Raw genomic sequence first — 21,438 nt, 5'->3', positions numbered from 1 at the left:
ATAATATGTGCTATCTGTTTTGCACAGAATACGTTAATAACGGCAAATAAATAGTAATTGTGCATGAAAATGTGCAGAAGTGTGCTCTCTGTAAAGGATGTGTACCAGTGGCACAGAAATTTGGAAACAACTGTTTCAAAAGGTTTAATGTTAATTTTGAATATTTTCCTTTCATAAATTTGTTTATGCACAAGTAGCTGGTTAATGAATGCAGTCATTGTTGATGATCCCTATGGTTTACGGTTTAGAGCAAGTTTTAGGGCAGGGCTGCCAATGCCTGGTCCTGGAGATCTACCACCCTTGGGGAGTTCAGATCCAACATATCTAGCTGTAATATTCAGATGCTCCTGAAGGCCTTCCTTACCTGGATTAGGTGTGTTAGATAAGGCTTGGAGCTAAATTCTGCAGGATGCTAGATCTCCAGAAGCTGGAGGTTTAAGAGCACTCCAAAAGCTTAGCCCTACGTGCCATGTATGGCATAATTTTTGGGGGGACCCCTGGTGTTCACTATTTTTTTATTACTGCCTACTGCATACTGTTTGATAAAGTTAAATTAAGTTATTCTAGTATGCTATTGTAAACCTTGCTTAGTTTTTCTATAATTGAATGATAAAGTATGCATTGGCTCTAAATGTTATATGTCACAGCTGTTCATAACAGCCTAGTTGTTTTTGATCAGTAAAGTCAGGGCCTGTGCTCTGGGTCTGATTGTATTTGCATTTACTTGGGCATCACAGACACACAGTAACTCAGTAGTAATAATATAAGAATCATTTCAGAAATAAAGTCCACTCCCTCCACCAATAAATCCAGTAACATTATGGTAAATTAATTTATTTCATTAATACTTCCTATGATACAGAATGACGAGAAGAAATGACAAGCATATAGATGCAAGTTCAGGCAGGTGTATCATACATGCTGTTTTAACAACACTGTTTTAAGAATATTAAGCAATATAACATCAATTAACACTCTGGGTAGCTAACAAAAGATAAGCAATGAAATCTAACAGAAAGCAAATATCTCATTATTGCATTATTCTGAACCAGTGATTCCAAAGGTATTTTCCCTTTGAAATAGACTGCAGTCTTGCAAAATGGACATATATGATTGTGTATGGATATAGATATAACACATAGGAGTGATTATACTAACATGAAATATACTGAATTAATAGCAGTATCTGGATATGAACAGACAGCGTAAGATTAATTGTGTACATCAACACCCTGTACTGTAAAAACTGTTTGAGCAAATGACATAAGAATGTGTATGCAATGTTGAGTTGAATAACTGTTGTGGAACTTTTGCACAAATGAGAAAAGCATTCTTGAAACTGCTCAGTTGGAATGTTTGACATCATTTACATACAACATTACAATTCCTTTAAATTACAACATCTTTGGCTACAAGTTGTATGAGCTTTGTAATCATTCAACATTCAACAGGTTTTTACTGGTGAAGATCACATCTTAAAGCAGTTCGCTTCGGTATCGCCCTTGACCACCCTAGATGCCAAACATTAACTTGAATGCTTGGAATAGTAAAGGGTCCACTGTCATTTCATCCAAATCGAAGGTCATGATGGTGTCGTCGTTTGTATAGGCATACTGTCTCTCCCATTCTTTCACCATTTGAGGGGTTCCATTACGCCCCAAACAAGCAGCCAGATGCACAGTGGCTCTTCTTTCTGTAATCATGAGTACAATTGATAACGCATATATGACCGTCTGGATATGGAGGACTGGGAAATTTATTTTCAAGTTTTCTGGGACAAGGTATGGGATGATGATACGATCACCACTTTGCAGGGACCCTCCAATTTCCTGAAATTCATTCCATACTGGTTCCTTGTGTCCCACAGGTGCAAGCAAAATTTGTGGGATGTCAGGTGTGGGTCTACTCATGAAATTCCAGTGCCTGGGCCAAATATTAGGGGAAACTGTGGCACGAGTCAGCCAATTGAGAAAGCGTGTTTGGTGAAGTCTGATGCACCCTTGAGCAATGCCATAGGCAGCACATGCATCAATAAGGCAGTTCCATGGAGAGTAGAGAACGGTATCAATGATGTTAGCTGGCACCAGGCTAGCTGCTGGCACAAACTGGTCAACAATAGCACCATGAGCAACAAACACAATGTGTAGTATGTCTCTTTTGTTTCGCCCCCTTATTTCCTTATCAAGGTTGTTCCTAATAAACCGAAGAAAATTCAAAATCTCAGTCTTATGCTCTCTTGTCTCCAGCCAGGAAACAATGATGGGGTCATGGCATGTTGCTTGGATGTAATCCACTATTTCCTGTTCATCTTCACTCATAACGAGAGAGTAATCACCCAGGTTTTTGATACGTTTCTTCAAATGTAATAAATTGTTGATGATGTCCCTGTAATAATAGACGTCAGACAGTGAAAGTCAGCTTGCATTATTAATGCTGCAGTAAAACCAGATTCATGTACATTACTATATGTCACTGATCATTAAGGTGCATTTAAGTTCTCAAATCCAATGTCATAATTCACTTGTGCAATGTTTAAGGTAAAGTTGGGCAAGATTTTTTTATGACACAATGTGTCACTTTATATTTACTTTTTCTGACATAAGTTAGAACATACAAAGAAGTGCCACATATTGAAAAAAAACATGAATCCAATTATTTGTGTTCAACATTTCATACAGTGTGTTACCCTAAATCCAAATGAAATTCTGCATATTTAAATGGTTAACATCAACAAAATTATTCAGAGTGGTTTGGTGTGAAATGCTTGGTTCTAAAGTAACATACAGAGTCAGACTTGTTCACAGTGGTGGTGACAGGAACCAGAAATCTTAAGAGCTTAATGCCTCTATAAACTCATTCTCAGAAAGTAATTATATGACATGGTTATAAATATACAGCCTGACAATTGTTTTACAGTGGTTTTGTGATAAATCTTTGGTCTATAATATGTTTTAAGCAATTTATTTCAATGCTTTCATGGTAGAGAAATACATGCAGGGTGTTCAAAGGCATTGCTGAGTATTTTCTTGATGATTATTTAACCATCATTAACGTTACATAAACTGAAACTCAAAAGACACATGCAGATTCACTGGTGATTTTGGATAGTAAGTAAAATGGCTACATATGCACTGTAGACATCAGGACTCCAGGTTCCTATGGTCACCACTGTAAAGAAATCTGAGTCGCTAAGTTTCTCTACAAATGAACAACTTCACATCAAACCATTCTGAATGACGTTACTTACATCTCAACCACTGAATTAAGTACTGCCGATATCACGGCACATCTACGTTTTGATAGGATGGTGATGCAGCTTTTTACTTTAACTTTAATTTAATTTTAAAGTTTGGATTTTGCTTTCATTTCAGGCAACCTGGGAAATAAGTGCAATTGTAAAAGCAAAAATTATGACCGTACAGCAGTGCATCCAACTTTTCCTTTAGAGTTCTTGTATCTTCCTTTATTTTTCTGGCAGCATCTCGCAGGGACTGGCTGGCTTTGGTCACGTAATTGTTTCTTTCCATCTCTTCACAGTTTTTAACCAAGTCATAGAGGGACACAACCACAGCTATAGAACTACCAGCAACCTGGACAAAGACAGAAAAATATGTACCAAAGTCAGTGTGAACAATGCTACTGAAATACACTAAAAAATCTAATTTCAAAATGTCAGCATAAATGGCTCATTGAGAGGCACATAAAGTAATACACAGTGTTTTGAAGCAAGAAAAGGTAACATTTCTAGAGAAATGTATGGATTCCAATTTCTTTACAACAGCAGTGACAAGAATCAGAAATTATGATCTTAAAAATGCAAAGAAAACTTTTGTGACTTCTGAGATTTATAAGTAGTAACGAAGTGATGAAGTAAGTGAGAAGTAAACACAAGGTAACCAGAACATGGTTTATACAAAGATATATTGTAGGTACAAACTTAATGTAGCTTTTAAAAACTTGTTAAGAATTCCAACTTGACAAGTTTCTCTGAGACAGGCCATAGTTCTTCAAAATACTCTGCATGACTGTTTAAACTGCAATGAGCAAATTATGCTGATTTTCTAATAAATTGACAGAATTATTCTTTAATATTTCAGTATGGCATTTTCTGTGATTACTAGATTTTACTGTAACATTACATTTTTGTCAACATGAAGGCTTAATATAAAATCTTAAAATTGAAAGAAAATAATTCAATACAAATGGAATATGAAAGAAAATAACTCCATACCATGGCTGATCGTTTTATGAGGGTTTTCAAACCAATGATCCCAAGATTCTTGACGGCATTTTTGGCTGATACTGTTAAGGTTGCATGCAATGTAAAGAAAAGAAATGTGGTTAAAGCCCCAGTCATCCAACTCGATGTGGCATAAGGTCTACGTTCACCAAAGGTCCGCTGATGAGAGAATGTGGCTTTGTTGAAGCTCCTGAGAAGGTCCAGAGGCACGTCAATCCTATTTCTTCTGGCCAGCGCTCCCATAATTTGAGAGATCACCTCACTCTCTCCATTATCAGAGGACTCTGCAGAAGAATGAGCTCCAAGCGCATTCCCGGCACACTGGTCATTCAAAGCTCTCAGTAGCACTTGCATCTTATCTCCAATTTCCTCAACTTCTTTAATAATTTTCTGAGCATCTTTCATGTTCAAGCTGGAGAGGATAGTCTCTATTGCTATGGAGGAGAAGCTTACAGCTGTGCCAATTGCTCCTCCAATTGCTAGAGGGGCCGCCAGGCCAGCTGTAAGGAATGTGGCAACTGCAGCTGCAGCAAAGCTGACCACAGCTGTGGCATTTCCAACTATCTGAGTTGTGTTGCTCACGCATCGAATACTCTCCAGCTCTTTTGCTAGAGCCAGAAGCTTATCAGCACAAGCTTCCTGTTTTTTTTGCCACTGGAAGAGCAGCTCAACCAACCTATCTGCTTCCTCCATTGAGAATAATTAAAGGGCAGTAGGAAAGACTGTAAAGAGACAAGAACAAAGAAGTAAAAAAAACACGACTGGACAAAAGCTAAATGAATTCTGTGAAGCAACCTCATGAATATATTGTAAAATCTCTGTGATTTGACTGAAAGGACTATTGTGGCCATTTAAGAGATCCAAAGGGTAAACTCATAATGTTTATCTCTGACAAACAGATTAATAATTCATTACAAACTTAATTATTATGTTATTAATGTACTTGTATGAACCCCCTGTCAAAAACCTGAAGTTAGGTGACACTACAGTCACAGATCTCGTCTGGTGCAGTTCATCATAGACTACTCATACAGCAGTCATGCACTCTAATTGTATTGTATTGGATTGTGTTGTATGGTATTGTTTTGGATTGAAGCATATTGAAGAAATGTTTTGGCATGTCATTTTTAGGTTATGTTTGCTCCAGCATTCATTGCACTTGGTTCATCTTGCTATGGACCTCTGTGATTGGAGAGGGAGGCTAGGAATTGCTGGGGGTGTAAATCATCGCTGTCCAAAGTTTTCTACATCATTTGGGCATGGCTGCTATCCTATACATTGTGTAAAAAATTCATGATGAATGGGCCAACAGAAATGCTCCATAATTGCTTGGAATAAAATCTCGTTACATTAACTTACATTAGAAGTAAAGAACATTTTTGCCCTCTCCTGAAAAGCTGCCATTTTGGAGAAAGAAACATGTTTTTCTTTGGTTAGTGGTGAAGTATAAATGTTATAGTTTGTCATCACCACCTCCATCACAGTCTGGTTTAGTTCTGCAACCAAACATGACATTCACAAGCTACATCATTAGGTCTGAAGAAAAGACCATTGGTGTTAACCCACTCGCTCTGTTTGATCTATACACCTCCAGAACTAAAAAGCATGCAGAGAAAATTATTGTTGATCCATCACATGACCTATTTTAGCTCCTTCGGTGCTTCACCCAAATGAGGGTTAAAACAACTCCAGAAAAGTTTCTTTCCTCACACCATTATACTTATGAACAATTATTGCACATAGGCATTGTTGTATTATGTGACAAGCTGTTTTTACACATTTCTCAGCGTACAGACAAATACAAAACAAGTTTTGACAGCAATCAAGCAGATATTTCACCAGAAGCACGCTGTAAAATGTTTATGTATCATAAAGGTTCTTTTTTCCATTGTAGCTAAATGATTTTCGATCATGGCTGCCATAATAAGCCAAAAAAGCAGTTGCCTAGGCCCTAAAACTGTATTATCATGTTGTACTGTCACGAGGTGGTGAAGAATGTGCCCCTTGGCCGCTTGATGGCTAATAATTTATTGCAAGAATGGCACTAAAATGACATGGATCGAATTTTAACAAATTTTAGCATCATTCATGATTCCTGCATGTTTAACTGCACCTGCTCTCAAGCCCTGCCTCATTTTCTCGGCCCTCCAATCACTGCTTAGTGACCGAAAGCAGAAATAAAAAAAAAAAACATATTTGAATTCATCTGTGTTGTTGACACCTCCATCAGCTGAACAGCACGAAACTGTCACAAGTGAGTCGTTTCATTTGCTATAAAGTGAACTGCTAAACCTCAACACAAAACACCATCATGATGAGAATAACAAAAACAAGTTAAAATACTTCAAAACATCATCATGTGAATAGAACTAATGATAAATTAGAAAAATTGAGTTAATTAACAGAAATCAACAACACTGATAAAAATTCTGGGAAGCTTTGGACAAAAGACTCTTAAAGTACTGTATAAAAAACAGTAAGTGTTACTAGATTTGCATTAATAGGTTTACAGATGAGTAAAGTCAATTTCAAAAAGTTAGTGCCATTGTCATGTTTTACAGGGGAAAACTCTTTGCTGTTATGTTAGCAAGAAAAGTTGCACAAAGTACTATATGAATGTATGTAATATTTCTTTCATATTGTATGTGAGAGATGGAACTAATTTACCTTAAATACATTATTTCCTGTTTTTTACATTATTTTTAGATGCCAGTAATTATGGAGCTGTTCTACATGTTTTAATTTACCAGCGAGCCTATTTTATCATTATCAGATACTACTTATAAAACTCAGAAAATGCATGTAGGTTTTGATTGTTTTGAATCTTAAATAAAATACTATATTCATTGTAGACATCTCAACCCTGGGTTTCAATCACCATCACTGTAAAGAAATCTGAACTGCTGTAAGTGTACCTTGTGAGGTCTAACAAGGCTTAATGCAGTTTGGGCCTTATTCACAAATGGAAGTTAAAAATGAAAGGAAGTCAGAGATTATCAAAAGGCCCTCATTTGCAATAAATGTTGAACGGTGGTCTTTAAACATGATACATGCTAAAGTCTTTGAATGAGTCAAAATACCAGAGAAGTCCAATTTATGACATAACATGCAAGTGCAAAGTTATTAAGGACAGAAAACTTAATTAGATTGCACTGATTGCTTATCTGTGGACTACATAATATGATCATAACAGGATTTTTCTACATTTTAAGTAGTTGAGTGCTATAGCACCCCCTGCAGGCCAATCTGGACCAAAATGTGCACACCTCATCAGTGTCTCTATATACACAAGCGTTTGAAATATTGCATTGATCAGACCAGTTGCTTTTGAGTTATAACAATTTAAGTTAGAAATGCCACAGCCACAATGACTGATTGGTAGAGGGAGACCATGTCGAACAAAAAAGTCAACATTTTTGGTAATTATTTACAGAGGCCACATTTTTGGTAATTATTTAACAGAGGCCACAGAGTATCTCAAAGCCAACTTGAAAATGGCTTAGTACAAAAAGTGCAGTTTTCAAATGATTAGTGATTGAAAAATATTTCAGATTTTTTTAAAAATACATTTGTATTGCAAAGTTGTTTGGAACACTGTACTGCATTATTTGAAACCAGTTACCTGACCATACTAAAACATATGTACAAGATATATTTGATTTTCATGAACAGCACCGCCAAATCTTTTGAAACTTCATTGTTTATTAGAAAGCTAGTGACAGCCATAAATATTGAATTATCAAGTCATCCTCAGAAATCTGTCTCAAAGATGCAGAATGCAAAATTTCAGCTTGATCGGATGGATGGGTGCTGAGAAACAGTTATTGAGCAGTTAAATCGCTGAAATCTGTGCAAAGTTTGAGATTTTTTAGAAAAAGATACAGATTTTTTAGCAGAATTTGACATAATTCCAGAAAGGTTAATTAGCATATGGCAGCCATATTGCTTACAAAAGACACCATGTTTTTGTTAACTACTGAGGTTCATTATTGAGGTTCTTGCAAACTTTTTGATACCAGTTACATGAGGATCATGTAGGCAGAGCTAAATTGTCCAGATTAGAAAATAGTTTGAACCAAAGAATCTTGAGGCCAGTAGGGCTTATATTGTGTGACTGTGTAACGGCACAAAATACTATCTAATGACTAACTTTTATGTCTCTGTGACTTACAGTTTGGTCTGCCCATATTGTTTTGTGGCAGAATAACAACAACAACAACAACAATAATAATAATAAGAAGAAGAAGGAGAAGGAGAAGAAGAAGAAGAATAAGAAGAAAATCGCTAATAAAAACAATAGGGTACTATGAACATGCATACTTGAAATTGAATTAAAAATGATGGTTCATTCTCAGTTTAGAATTTAAACACAAGATATATAAAAAAGTTTTTTTTTGGTTTCTGTAGTCAGAAATAGCAGACACAAAAACCAAAAAAATAAAAAAATAAAATCAAAAGGGAACTGGCACAGAAAAAGCACACATGCTTAATGTGTTGAGCAGCAGCACTTTCATTTTCAGTCAGCCCTTCAGGGTGGGGTCACAGCAGAAAAGCTAAAAGGGGTTTTATCTGATACGTAGCAGCTGAGCAGATCAGATGAAGCAGAGCAAAACCTAAAACATTAGCTCACAGTGTAGCATTATAACCAGAAAATAAAGATGTGAATGTTTCACTGAGTAAATGTTCAACCATCAATCAAAACTATACTAACAATATATCAGCCAGTCTGTATTACCCTGTACATTCAACCCCCTACAAGATCTGCACACTCACTGATATAACATCTTAGCAGTCCAGCGCTTTAATTTTGTTGTCTATAAGCAACTTATTAGTGGTGCTAGCTTTGAAAGACACACATCAGATCAATACACTTTGACATGTGAAATATCTAAATTCAACAAGTAAGTTATGAGTCCTCAACTTCTAACATAAAAAATGCTTACTTACAATAGACTATAAGCCTAGAGGTCTGTATACCTTTCGATTATTTGATTTTTATTTCAGAAACAGAAATAAAAAAAATGATAAATGTATGGTATAGTTGTTTCTCATTTTAAAATCTAAAGATGAGGTATGAAAAACAAGTCATTTATCATTTTTGTAGTCAGAAATAGCACATACAAAATTCAAAAGGCACTTACCTGTTCTTCTTTGTAAAATAAAAGGGAACTGGTACAGAAAAAGCACCCGTGCACGCTTTATATATCAAGCAGATTTGCACTTTCATTTTCAGTTTACAGTCAGGCCCTCAGGGTGGGGTCACAGCAGAAAAGCTAAAGGGGGTTTTATCTGATACATACTGAGCAGAGGAGATGAAGCAGATCAAAACCTAAAACATTAGCTCATACTGTAACATTATAACCAGAAAATAACTAAGAGAATTTTTCAATTTATCACAGAGTAAATGTTCAACTATCAATCAAAATGATACTGACAATACATCAGGCGGTCTGCGTTACATTCCAATACATTTTTCTTTAATGTAGGTAGGGATAGGTTTGATCTAATAACCAGGGCATGACATGCAATGTTATGTTAGCACTAAAGCTTATGTAGTGTATATTTACATTCAACGGTATCTCTAGCTTAAACAAGGACCCTTGTACATATACAAACAGTATTCTTTACTTGCTTTGGGGATCTCTGACACACAAATTAACATCCTCTACCAGCGCTACTGCTTTGGCTGTGTTTACATCTCCATAAAAATGAGAAAACACAAATTCAACCTTTGTATTAGAGAGCCTGTATGATATGCAATCAGTCAAAAGACTTTATCATCTTTGCTTTTGGGATTTTACTGTTTGTTTTAGACGAATTAGTCAGCTTGCTAACTGTGATGTTAACTCCATGGCTAACTTCAGCTACACAGTCACCCTACTGCCACTGACCTTACCTGTTAACTATAAAGTTTTGCTACAGATGCAATGTGCAGCAGTATACTATGGCACATATATAGTCATATCATAGAATTATGTTCACTTTTGTGTTTTTACTGTTTGTGCTAGACAAGTTAGCCAGTCGGCTAACTGCAATGTTAGCATCTTAGCTAACTGCACACTGGACACAAGTCACCCCACTGCCGCCAACCGCACCAACTGTCTATAGTGCTGCCAACTTTTACATTTTTGTTAGAGTGAGATTTCAGTGGGCCTGGGGTCCCTGCTGAAAAAAACAGCACAGACAGGCATTTCATGCTGGTCTAGTGCTGGTCTGGTTCTGGTTTAGCTGGTCACCCCAGCATGGTCAGGCTGGTTGACCAGCATACCAGCATCAAAACAACATCTGCTGGGTTTGGTGGCGATCAGTATATTAACTTCTATTGCTGCTGATCAGCACACCAGCACCCAAAACACAACATATTGTAGTGTTGTTACCCTGTCCCAAATTTTTTGAAAATGGGCATATACTTTTCAAAAACAGTAACATTTTTTCAATTTCAACATTTGATATGTTGTCCTTGTACTATTTTCAATTAAATTAAGGGTTTAAATGTTTTGCGCTTCATTGCTTTCTTTCTTGATTTACCATTTGCACAGCGTCCCAGCTTTTTTGGAAAAAGGAAACAGGATTGTATATTTAAAATAATGTTAACATAGGACAGACAGTATGTTTAATGCATTTGTACAATGCATTAAACTTCAGCATCTGTGAAGTCATCGGTTTTTCATGCATGATTAAAAATTCATTCATTCTATTCATTATTCTATTTACATCTATTCAGTCTAGTATACAGTAATGATAATAAAGCCTCCAGTTGCCATTATTCTAGTGTAAAGAAAGCCATTATGTGAGAAACTGTAAAGTTTACAGCAACAGTATGAGAGGGTGCCGCTCTATAACATATAGCACTGCCTGTGCCAGGGGTCTATTAATTGGGACATACCGCCCTCTGGTGGAGTGGATATTGTAATTACACACCAGGCAGGAAATAGTGCCTTCATGTGGAATGAGTGTTGTAAATGCACAACGGTCAGATACACTGTGGACATGGATTAAACTGGACTGCTTTGCAATGAGCATGATGTTTCTTCATTAAACATCCTGCTTGGTTCAGATTTAGGCGTTCTGGGTGTGCGAAACAGGCCAAGTAGTCTACAAACAAACTTTTGACAAACTTTATAACGTACTAAAGACTGTTCAGCAGAAGTAATGACAAGCCTGATAAAGCCTGCCATGCTAATTTAGCCTCAGAAAGTCTAAAATGACATTGATAAGAAAGATGTAATGCAATTTATAGAATTAAAATAAATAAATAAAAGACATAGTGGCAGAGATGTACATGAAAGGCATAATTAGGCAAAATAGTACCCAAAGGAAACTTGTTTTTTTTCTCATTTGCTACTATTTTAACATTATCAACATTACATATAAACATTCAGAAGACAAATGTAGGTTCACTGGCCCCAGTATATACATAATAAAGCTAAATAAAGCATATTATGTGAAATTTAATTAACCTAATAATTCATAATTAAATAATGAAGATGTAAACAGTCAGAGTGGTTTGACGTGAAGTGCTCCAGTTCAGACAAACTTACGGATTTAGAATAGCTCACAGTGGTGGTGATAGGAACCAGACATAACCCATTCATGGTGGAGAGGTACATGCAGGGCATTCTAAGGCAAAACAGCCCCAAAGAATTCAGATTTACAGCTACTTTACTATCATCAGCATTGCATATAAAAACTCAGAAGACACATTGTGACCCCTGGGTCGTATCACCCCCGCACCACTTCACACCAAACTACTCTGAATTATTTTTCTTCATGTTTCATTTGTAAACATCTGTGAAATTCAGTTTTAGGCCCAATCCCATTTCTTCTACCCCTTGTTTTCGAGTGTCACCCTAACCCCTTTGAACTGAGTTACTATTTACATTTAGGGCATCATATGCTTTTAAAGAGGGGGTTTAAGGCAAATATTTATTATCGCCCACCGCTAATTCCGCTAATAGTTATTCACCAGCTTCTTGTTTGAATTTTCCCGTTCCACCTTAAATGGTGCAGCAGTTACATTCTGGCGCTTCAGGCGTCAACACTGTTGGACTATTTAAGGTGGAACGAGAAGCTAGCTAGATAGCTCCCGAAACATTAGCATGCTATTAGCGATTTTTTATGCTTGTTATGAAGAAAACGACCATAATACATTGAAACAACATTAAACTAAGATAAAACGATAGTTATTGTAATTTTTAACTGAGAAAATACTCACATTTGTGTGTTTCTTTGGTCGCTTGCGCAGCCATCTTGCCGGTTTTTCTTTTTTTCTGATAACACTGTTTGGAGTGTGCCTCTGAAAAATCTTGGTTTGGAGGGCCATGTAGCCCTAACACTGCCCTACCCCTCCATCTCAGCAAAATTGGGACACCCTAACCCTAGACGTGAACGCGCAAAACAGAGGGCTAAGGGCTAAGTGGTAGGGGCAAAGGGTGAAATGGCATTGGGCCTTAATGTAGGTAAACATGAACCGCCAGCCTTAAACACTCTCTGCACTTACTCTCTTTAACCACTAGAGGGCAGAAAGCTCTCAATGCCTGGGCGATATCTGCATGTGTGAGCAGTTTGCAGTTCACACCTGCAGTAAAGCTTGACCTGAATGAATGACCTTGGTTGAAGCCAAACTGCTCAGCCATCCAGGCCAGCAAATCCGGTCTACAGTGCACGGTCAAGTACCAGTCAGTGTCTTGAGTTTATAATGGTAATGTGAGAGCCTCGCAGCAGCCCTTTGTCTTCCAGGTTTAGTATGCAGCGCTGACTTTTGCAGACGGCTCTGAATGGAATACAGGATTAGGTTTCTCTGTGCCTGATGGATTTTTCCATGGGTGAACCAACTGTTTACAGATTTTTGCTCATGCACACCTTCAAATGGCAACATTCATTCATCCATACCATGACAAAAACTAAATAATTGATGTCATTTTCAGAATCAGAACAGGTCATTGGCCAAGTCGAACTTATAAAAAAAGCTGCCTGGCAATAGCTCATGTTAAAACAGACCTGCTAACAAGTAACTAATTTAGAGTTGAACAGAAAAGGTAAAAAACATACACATAATGAGAAGAAGAAGAAGAAGAAGAGAAACGTATGGATGCTTTGATGGATGCTTTGTTCATTCCTCTATTCCAGTAGTGGCAGCATTTATGTACAATACAACTCTAGGATTATTGGCAGCCTTTATATAAATTAAGAAAAATCAATATATTAACCCCTTAAAATCCCAAGGTTATTATGTACTAATGCTTGTTATTCAATAAGTACAGGGACGTCTGTGCCGGTTGAGCTATTCTTAGGTTATTTAAGTGTGTAATAAAACTTTGGGCCCACTGGTGGGCCCTGGCCATCTAAGGTTTTAAATAAACCACACATGAAATAAATGTTATTTTTGGCCTAAACATATTTCTGGTTATGCTGCATATTTTTATTGCTACACTTTTTGTTACATTTTTTAGTTTTATTAGTAAACATAGGTTTAAAAAATTTTGGCAGCACATAATTAACATTTGGTGAAGCCTCCGCTTGTGAGAATAACAACTTTGGATTGTTGGAGAACACATGTTGAACACATTCTGCTATTCCATGCAGAATATTTTTTGGATCATTTTTTGGGTCATCGCTTGTGGATTGCCCTCTGCCACGCACACAACAGGTTTTAAAGGAGTTCAAATCTGGAGAGTTAGAGGTCAATTGCAATTTTTTTGTGTGTTCTGGGTGAATTTTAATGTGTGTTTGGGATCATTATCTTGCTGAAAGATCCAACCACAGCCAAGTTTTAACCTTCTGGCAGAGGCAGACAGACTTTGGGCTAAAATCTCCTGGTATGTAGTGGCCATTGAGTTTCTCAAGAGCCCCTGGGCCACTAACAGCAAAACAGCCCAAAAGTATTAGTGATCCACCACCATATTTGACAGTGGGCATCAGGTACTTTTCATTATATGCAGTCCCTTTTTTCCGAAATGTAATGATGGTGGATGAAAAAGTTGAATTTTCATCTCACTGGGCCATGTCACATGATTCCATTTGTAATTCAAATGGCATTTTGCAAAGTTCACGTGTTGCATTTTGTGGCTTCTTTCGTGGATATCTTCCAAAAACGTTCTGGTCATGGAGGTTTTGTCTGACAGTGAAATATGAAATTTGAAAAACCCAAGATTCAACTAAAGTGTGCAGTTCTGAAACTGTGAGCTTTGTGTACCTCTTTGCCTCTCTTGCCCACCTCCTTATTAAATATGGGAGCCGTATGCTCATGAGTACAAATTTTCAACTCTTCCATGGTTTTCAAACTTTTTATGATCGCTCTGATTGTGCTTAACAGTAATTTTAACTGACTAGATTTTTTTACTTTCCTAATCTGTGTAGGTCCACCACCTTCTGTCTCATTTAAGTTGACAACTCTTAGGTTTTACCCATTTTGATAGAAGACAAAGTTATTTTGCATGTGTGTAACCTCATATTTATACCCCAGGGAAAAAATGGTCAGAGACAGCAATGTAGTTTCTGGAAACTAGGAGCAATAATAATTTTTAATATTCTTTATGGGTGCTAATAATTTGCTCTGTATGTTTTTACAAGAACACTCTATTCTTAAAATAATAACACTCTTGTAGGAATGATTTTATTATTTCTATTGATTATTTGAATCATTATATGTATTGTTTATTTTCTATGATTGTTTTTGAGGTGGTGCTGATAATTGTGGAGTTGACTACAAACACATTTATGCAGTCTGTCATTAAACAGGGTTACAGGAGAAGAAACAGTCTCTTTTTTTTAATCCTGTACAGTAATGTATTGTATGGTGACATTTCCTAGGGAAGCATGGTAGAGTCTCTGAGCTAGCTGAATGTTTTCTCTCAGTGAAAGGTGGGAGTGGAAGGTAAAACATGATTGGTTCATATAATTTTCCCCCTCCCCCTGGTGCACAGTAATGTAGGCAAAAATCAGAAAACATTTTAGAGGTGGGCAAAAGTTCTTACATTTTGGAGGGATTTCCCTTCCATCCTTAAAGATTTAATGGAGGGAAAATCCTGCGTTCTGAAGTTTGGAAAAATATCATATTAATTAAACACCAGTGGCCTCCAGTAGGGAAGGCCTATGGAGATTTAAGCTCCACCAAGTCATTTACCTTCTTAACTAACAAATTTTGGCAGCATAAACAAGAAATGTGCCTTTAATTCAGTAAAATAGTGCTGGGTGGGGGCAAGAAGGTAATTCCTCTCTTAACAAGTGCTGTTACATTTTGATGAAAGATTATGTAAGAGTTATAGAGTCATTTACTTACAAATTAGAAAGGTCCATATTCATTTCAGGTTGACTTTAACACATGTCTTGGGTGATCCAGTCCTGAGTGGACAGAGCTAAGTAGCCTACAGGTATGAATAGTGTCCAAAGCAGCTTGGAAGCAGAAGGTTGTATTGTTCTGAAGGGGACACTTCAGAATTGGCATGGATCCCCTCTCAGGTACTTTATGGTGCTTGATATGATACTGTTTTACTTTGTAATAAACATCTTATTCAAGCAAGACGGTGTCAGTGGAGACTTCTTCATCATCTTCACATCATCGCTATTTAATAAACAACAATAGCAAGAGAGCACGATGTGAGGGGTCGATGACAATATTGACGGTTCTCATCACAAAGTGAACTTAAAGTGCTATTTCAGGCAGACAGAAGTTAAATGACTAGTAGGTAGATTTTTTCTTTGTAAGCTTTGCTTGAATGTAGACACCCTTGTATATTTTATGTATGTATCTTCATTTTGCAGAGGGGCCCAGTTACATAGTTTACACTTCTCACTCATGGGCAGCTATGGTGATTTTGTAATATACTTCAGTGCAAACATTATTTGTAAACATTAGAACACAATTGCAAACATTAGAGCACCAGCTTGTTTGAGATATGAAGCCATTAAACAAGCAAATTGCATTATCTGTCATGCATTTAAGGTAGTTTGCATATGGGGTTATGTTACAGTCATTCAGCAGCCGCACATGAACACTGCGGGCTACAATCATCCACACACAAAAAAACACAAGCACGTCATGTGATGTTTCTATCTGGATAAAAAAAAAAAACATTACTCATTTCATAAGCATTCTCTTCTCTTCATTTTTTGCAGTAACACACAATAAACAGACTCTCTTTAATAATAGAAAAACAAAAGTTGGCAAAAAACATTACTCCAGAGCATCTATATTGTTTTCAGCCAAAACTACTTGAACACTAATCAAGTTGTACTTACAACATCGAAACCCTTAAGATGCTAGTTACATCACCAATCCCACCTGTTCCTTTTTCATTTCTGGTCCAGTTTATCTGTAAGCTATCTATTTGTAGAGTTTATATAGGAGTTGGAATTATTCTTGACTTTGACATATAGACATGGAACTACCTTATAACACCATGAAACTGGCTTTGTGTCTTTGTTGAGGCCTTCTGCCTGTCACAGGGGGAAATTAGCTCTCTCACTCTCACTCACTATGAAAAGCCATCAGTTCTCCAAAACCCCCCATTTATACGAATGTGCCCTGGAAGTGCCAACAGAGGGCAAAGAGCTTAAATGCAGCTGAGCATAATTAAGCAGCTTTAACACTTTCCCTATTCAGCTAGATCAGTACATTTCAGTCCAGTCGGTTCAGTATTTCCATGTTGAGGGATTTCCCCTCCAGCCGCACAGATTTAAAAGAGGGAAAGTCCTCCGCTCTGAAAAACATCAAATTAATGAAACATCAGTGGACTCTGATAGGCAAGGCTTGTGGAGATTTAATCTCCACCAAATCATTTGCCCTCTGCTCCACCAAAGTTTGGCAGCATAATTAAGGCATACGCCTTTAATTCCTTGGAAAATAGTGCTGGGTGGGGGCGAGGGGGTAATTCTTCTTTCGACTTCTATCTTGCTCACGCTGCTGTCTGGAATCAGCTGTGTGTGTGTGTGTGTGTGTGTGTGTTCATGCACGTGAGCAGGGTTAAACAGAATGCTTTGAAAAAGTAGTGATGGCTGAATACTCAATACACTGCCCTAAAGTGATTCAGTCCAAAGACATGAAGTCAGGTGAACCGGAGATGCTAAATTGGCCCAGGTGTAAATGTGTGTTTCATTGTCTGCTTCAGTCTACTGCTGACCACTGCAAATAAGTCACCATATCCCAATAACAAAATCTTGCCAATTTGACTATGAAATGAGTAGCTGAGTGATTTTTTATTTAATAATGCATGTAACCGTCCATCAAATGCATACACATGTCCAGTACAACACCAATGCTAAGCTTGTTACTCTTAAACATGCCCACTACTGAGAAGACTGTTCAGTTCCTTCTTCCCTTAAAGGAGTTTAGTAACACCAAGACTAATAACATGCTCATCACATTGATTTATTAGTCTACTCAGGCTTTAGTAGGAGCTTCATGTTATGTTTTTACAGGCCACGTGCTGATTTATAATATGTAATAAAGAAGCATTGATGGTGTTTGTTTTAAAGATGGTATAAATATATTTAGTGGGTAAGCTTTCTAAAAGTATTCTCTCAAGACCTAGTAGACCACCCAAACTGCAACCAACTTTTAAGACTGAACTTTGGACGTGTGGAAAAATATCCCTGTAGATTTCTTTAAATAACTGAAAGCAAGTTTCCTGAAAAAACACTGGAAGCTGTAATAAAGACAACAGGTGAACTAAATACTGAGATAAATTATATTATATTTCGTTTTTGAAGTTTCTGTGTAATTTTCTGTTAAATATTTGCTGATGTTGAAAAATCAATAACTTTTTACCTGTTTTGACTGGATATTAAATAAATTAAGGGTGGTCTCTGAGTCTTGCACAGTACTGTAGTTACATGTATGTAATATAAATGTGACATATGTATGACCCCAAGTTCTGACATTGTATAAAAACAAACCTGTGTGTCTCTGTGGAAGTGCATGTCATGCTCTGATAACCCCTCATACACTGTCAGAAATAAATCCGCTTTAGTGAATAAAACCTGCAAGAAATCAAATTCACCCATTTTCCAGCACCACACAGATATGCCTATGCTCCATCCCCATTCTATAGATGTAGCATAGATGATATACTGTGTAATCTATGTCTGCCTGTGCCTGGTCATGTCTAATGCTGAACTGTGCCAGTCTGGTATTGTGTTACAGAAGATGATGTAGAGCCTTCAGGCTGTCAAAGGCCGCTGTGTATGGAACAGAGGGGCATTGATGAGGGCAGCATGTGCTGCGGCCTGTCATGTTACAGATACCGCTGGGGTCCAGTCTGTGTATGTGTGTGGGGGTGTATACACTCTGCTATATCTTATAAAATTATCAGAATAATGTAATCCAAACAGACCTGACTCCTGAAGATCAGCCTTAAATCCCCCTGATCTCATGATTTAATCATGCAGTGATCCACGTTAGTTTACTTTTTTTTTTAGTTCAATTCAGCTTTTAAACAGGAATGCAAAGTATATTCTGAAAGACCTGCTTTGTGTTCTAGGGATCAACAATATGGGTATATATATATATATATATATATATATATATATATATATATGGCAGGCATATATTATATTGCATTATTATATTGCTTAATATAACGTGTTTTGAAAGGTAAAAGGGTTTTTTCTTTCTCCTGTAAAGTTGCTATATCAGTGACAATATATATATATATTAAATAGAATAACAAAAAATGTTCATATGACAAAGCACACTAACCTTTTAAACAATATATTTGTATGACACGTGAAGCTCAGTTTTGAAGCTCAAACTTTAAACAGGCTGCGCAGAAATCACAAATGCAAGCATTTAAAGATCAGTGGGGAAGTTGGATGAATCAGCTGAAAGGACATGACTGTAATAGGGGGCAGAACCAGGACTTTTTTGCAAGCAGACAAAAGCTTCTCTTTTTCTATTGTCTCCTTACTGTTTATGACGGACATGCTTGAAAATGTTGTTTTAGACCAACCGCCTGACCGGGGGACTATAGAACACAGAGACAGGGGAGGTTTTCATGAAATTTACATAGGTGTGGCTGCACTGTGTTCTAATTTAGCTCATCTTTGCATGTGGTCTCATTGTCCAGGCCAACTGGACAAGCAAGAGGATACAAATGCCTTGTTATAAAGTATAAAAGCAGCCCCCTTGTAAAACCCAATCCCCCATTTACTAATAGAACATAATAACTGAAGCTGCAGATGATAACCAGCATCAAATGCATATTATTGAGTGAGTTATGTCTTCTCTGTTATGTTAGTCAGCAGTCAGTATGCTAATTTATCCCTAATCCTAACTTAAACCCTAACTAGGAATCATCAGTAATAACAATATTGCTTACAGATTTCAGCAGTAAAAGATGCCTGGAATTAGGCCTGTAACCAGTAAATTTGAGGTTTGTCATAATATTTAACTATGTTGTTAATTACTGATCAGATTTGTAGGCTAACTGCTTTATTTATTTCTATATTTATAATACTGTTTTAGGTTCCATTTGGTTTAATTTTAAGAGAAGAAAACAAGAGTCCAATCAAAACAAACTGTCACAGTTTTATAAAACATTAGTTTAGCACAAAGTGTTACTAACATCAATATCACCCATACACACTCATTAGCCACTATATTAGGAACACCTGCTCTGTAGTACAGAGCAATAAGCCAATCATCTGGCAGCAGTGCAATGCATAAATTGATGCAGACATGGATTGTGCTTCAGGTAATTAGTGACATCAAAACCAATTTAGAAAACCAATCAGAATAGGGATAATGTGATGGGGAAAGTTCTCCTAACTCACATTGTTAGTTCATTTAACAATGCTACAATGCCATAATCATCATGCTAACATTTGTCATAGCTGTAAGTTGCCAATGCCACTTTTGACCACAGGCCTGGGTTGTGTAGTCTCAATGTTTTCAAACCAAGTCAACATAAGTTGTGGCTGGTGGCTTTATCTTGTAGAAACAGAACAAAAACGAAACACATACAAGTACACATATGCCAGGTTCAAAGAACAAAGTCCACTGTTACAAAACAACATTTCACGTTAAAAGGAATGTTTTTTCTGTTCAACAGTGATGTTGTGCAATGTTGTGGTTAATATCTTCCAACAGCATCTACCAGAGTTACAGGAACATATAAACAAACAATAACAAATGAAATTAAATGAATTAAGTTTTAAAACTCTTGTCTGAAATTATACATGGAGTTAAATATCCTCAAACTATACAAAATATATGTGTGCATAACTTAAACTATACTGTTGCAGAAACATTAGTTTTTATGTTAAAGTAACTACATCATTGTTATGTATACATATGTATGTATGTAAAACGTGAATGTTGTTTGAAAACAACATCTGAAGGAAAAATAAGATCTAAGCTACAACCAAAACCACATACTATATTACATTAATGAATGGACTTCTAACATTGGATACTATTTTTGACATACTATTTAGTATGGTAGTATGCAATTTGGATGCAGCATCCATCCATCCATCATCTAAACCGCTTATCCTTCTGGGTCGCGGTGGGGTGCTGGAGCCTATCCCAGCTGTCATTGGGCGGAAGGCAGGATACACCCTGGACAGGTCGCCAGTCCATCACAGGGCAGACAGACAGACATACACATTCACACACACACACACCTAGGGGCAGTTTTAGCATGTCCAATTAGCCTGACTGCATGTTTTTGGACTGTGGGAGGAAACCGGAGTACCCGGAGGAAACCCACGCAGACACGGGGAGAACAGGCAAACTCCACACAGAAATGACCCTGGTCACCCGGCCGGGAATCAAACCCAGGCCATTCTTGCTCTGAGGCGACAGCGCTACACACTGCACCACCATGCCGCCCCTGGATGCAGCATAATAAACAGAAATCAACAAACTTAGTAGAAACTCTGGGTAACTCCGTCGCATATTCTCTTATTGTTCATCTTTTTGAGTTTGCTCTACTCCCTAAAATAAGTACACTTGAATTTTCACCCAAACAGTACAAACAACTTCCCTGGATTAAGTGATAGCAACTAACTGCAAGAAAACAAATAATTACTTAAGTACAAATAACATTAGGCCTTTGCCAACAGACATTTTCTGGGCTTTTGGTATCATCAGGGTTCGAACCCACAGTCTCCTGACAATGGGACAAGTGAAATCACCTGCATTTTCATGTCCAAACATCTTTAATACACTGTGATGTTAAAGAGGAAGCAACATGGCT

General features: G+C 37.1%; 1 protein-coding gene across 1 annotated transcript; it reads right to left on the bottom strand.

Annotated features, from left to right (window-relative positions):
• Positions 1-915: 915 nt before the first annotated feature.
• Positions 916-9,442, bottom strand: LOC118799636. Its single transcript, XM_036559603.1, has 4 exons — positions 9,382-9,442; positions 4,232-4,962; positions 3,421-3,590; positions 916-2,385 (listed from the first exon to the last, which is right to left on the bottom strand). Exons 2-4 carry the CDS (start codon positions 4,931-4,933, stop codon positions 1,512-1,514), a joined length of 1,746 nt encoding a protein of 581 aa, XP_036415496.1. The 5' UTR covers positions 4,934-4,962; positions 9,382-9,442; the 3' UTR covers positions 916-1,511.
• Between the last annotated feature and the right edge of the window lie 11,996 nt (positions 9,443-21,438).

This window comes from Colossoma macropomum, unplaced genomic scaffold (assembly GCF_904425465.1).
Source record: "Colossoma macropomum unplaced genomic scaffold, Colossoma_macropomum, whole genome shotgun sequence".
Taxonomy (NCBI): Eukaryota; Metazoa; Chordata; class Actinopteri; order Characiformes; family Serrasalmidae; genus Colossoma; species Colossoma macropomum.
Note: the sequence above shows the minus strand (reverse complement) of the source record. Positions and strands in the feature narration are given on the sequence as shown.

What these genes read in the sequence shown, in the direction of transcription:
- LOC118799636 (XM_036559603.1), bottom strand. Translation starts at nt 4,933, where the DNA reads ATGGAGGAAGCAGATAGGTTGGTTGAGCTGCTCTTCCAGTGGCAAAAA. An exon ending in TCATAAAACGATCAGCCATG is followed by an intron (nt 3,591 to 4,231) that starts GTATGGAGTTAT and finishes GTCTTTGTCCAG; the next exon opens with GTTGCTGGTAGTTCTATAGC. An exon ending in GAAAAGTTGGATGCACTGCT is followed by an intron (nt 2,386 to 3,420) that starts GTACGGTCATAA and finishes CTATTATTACAG; the next exon opens with GGACATCATCAACAATTTAT.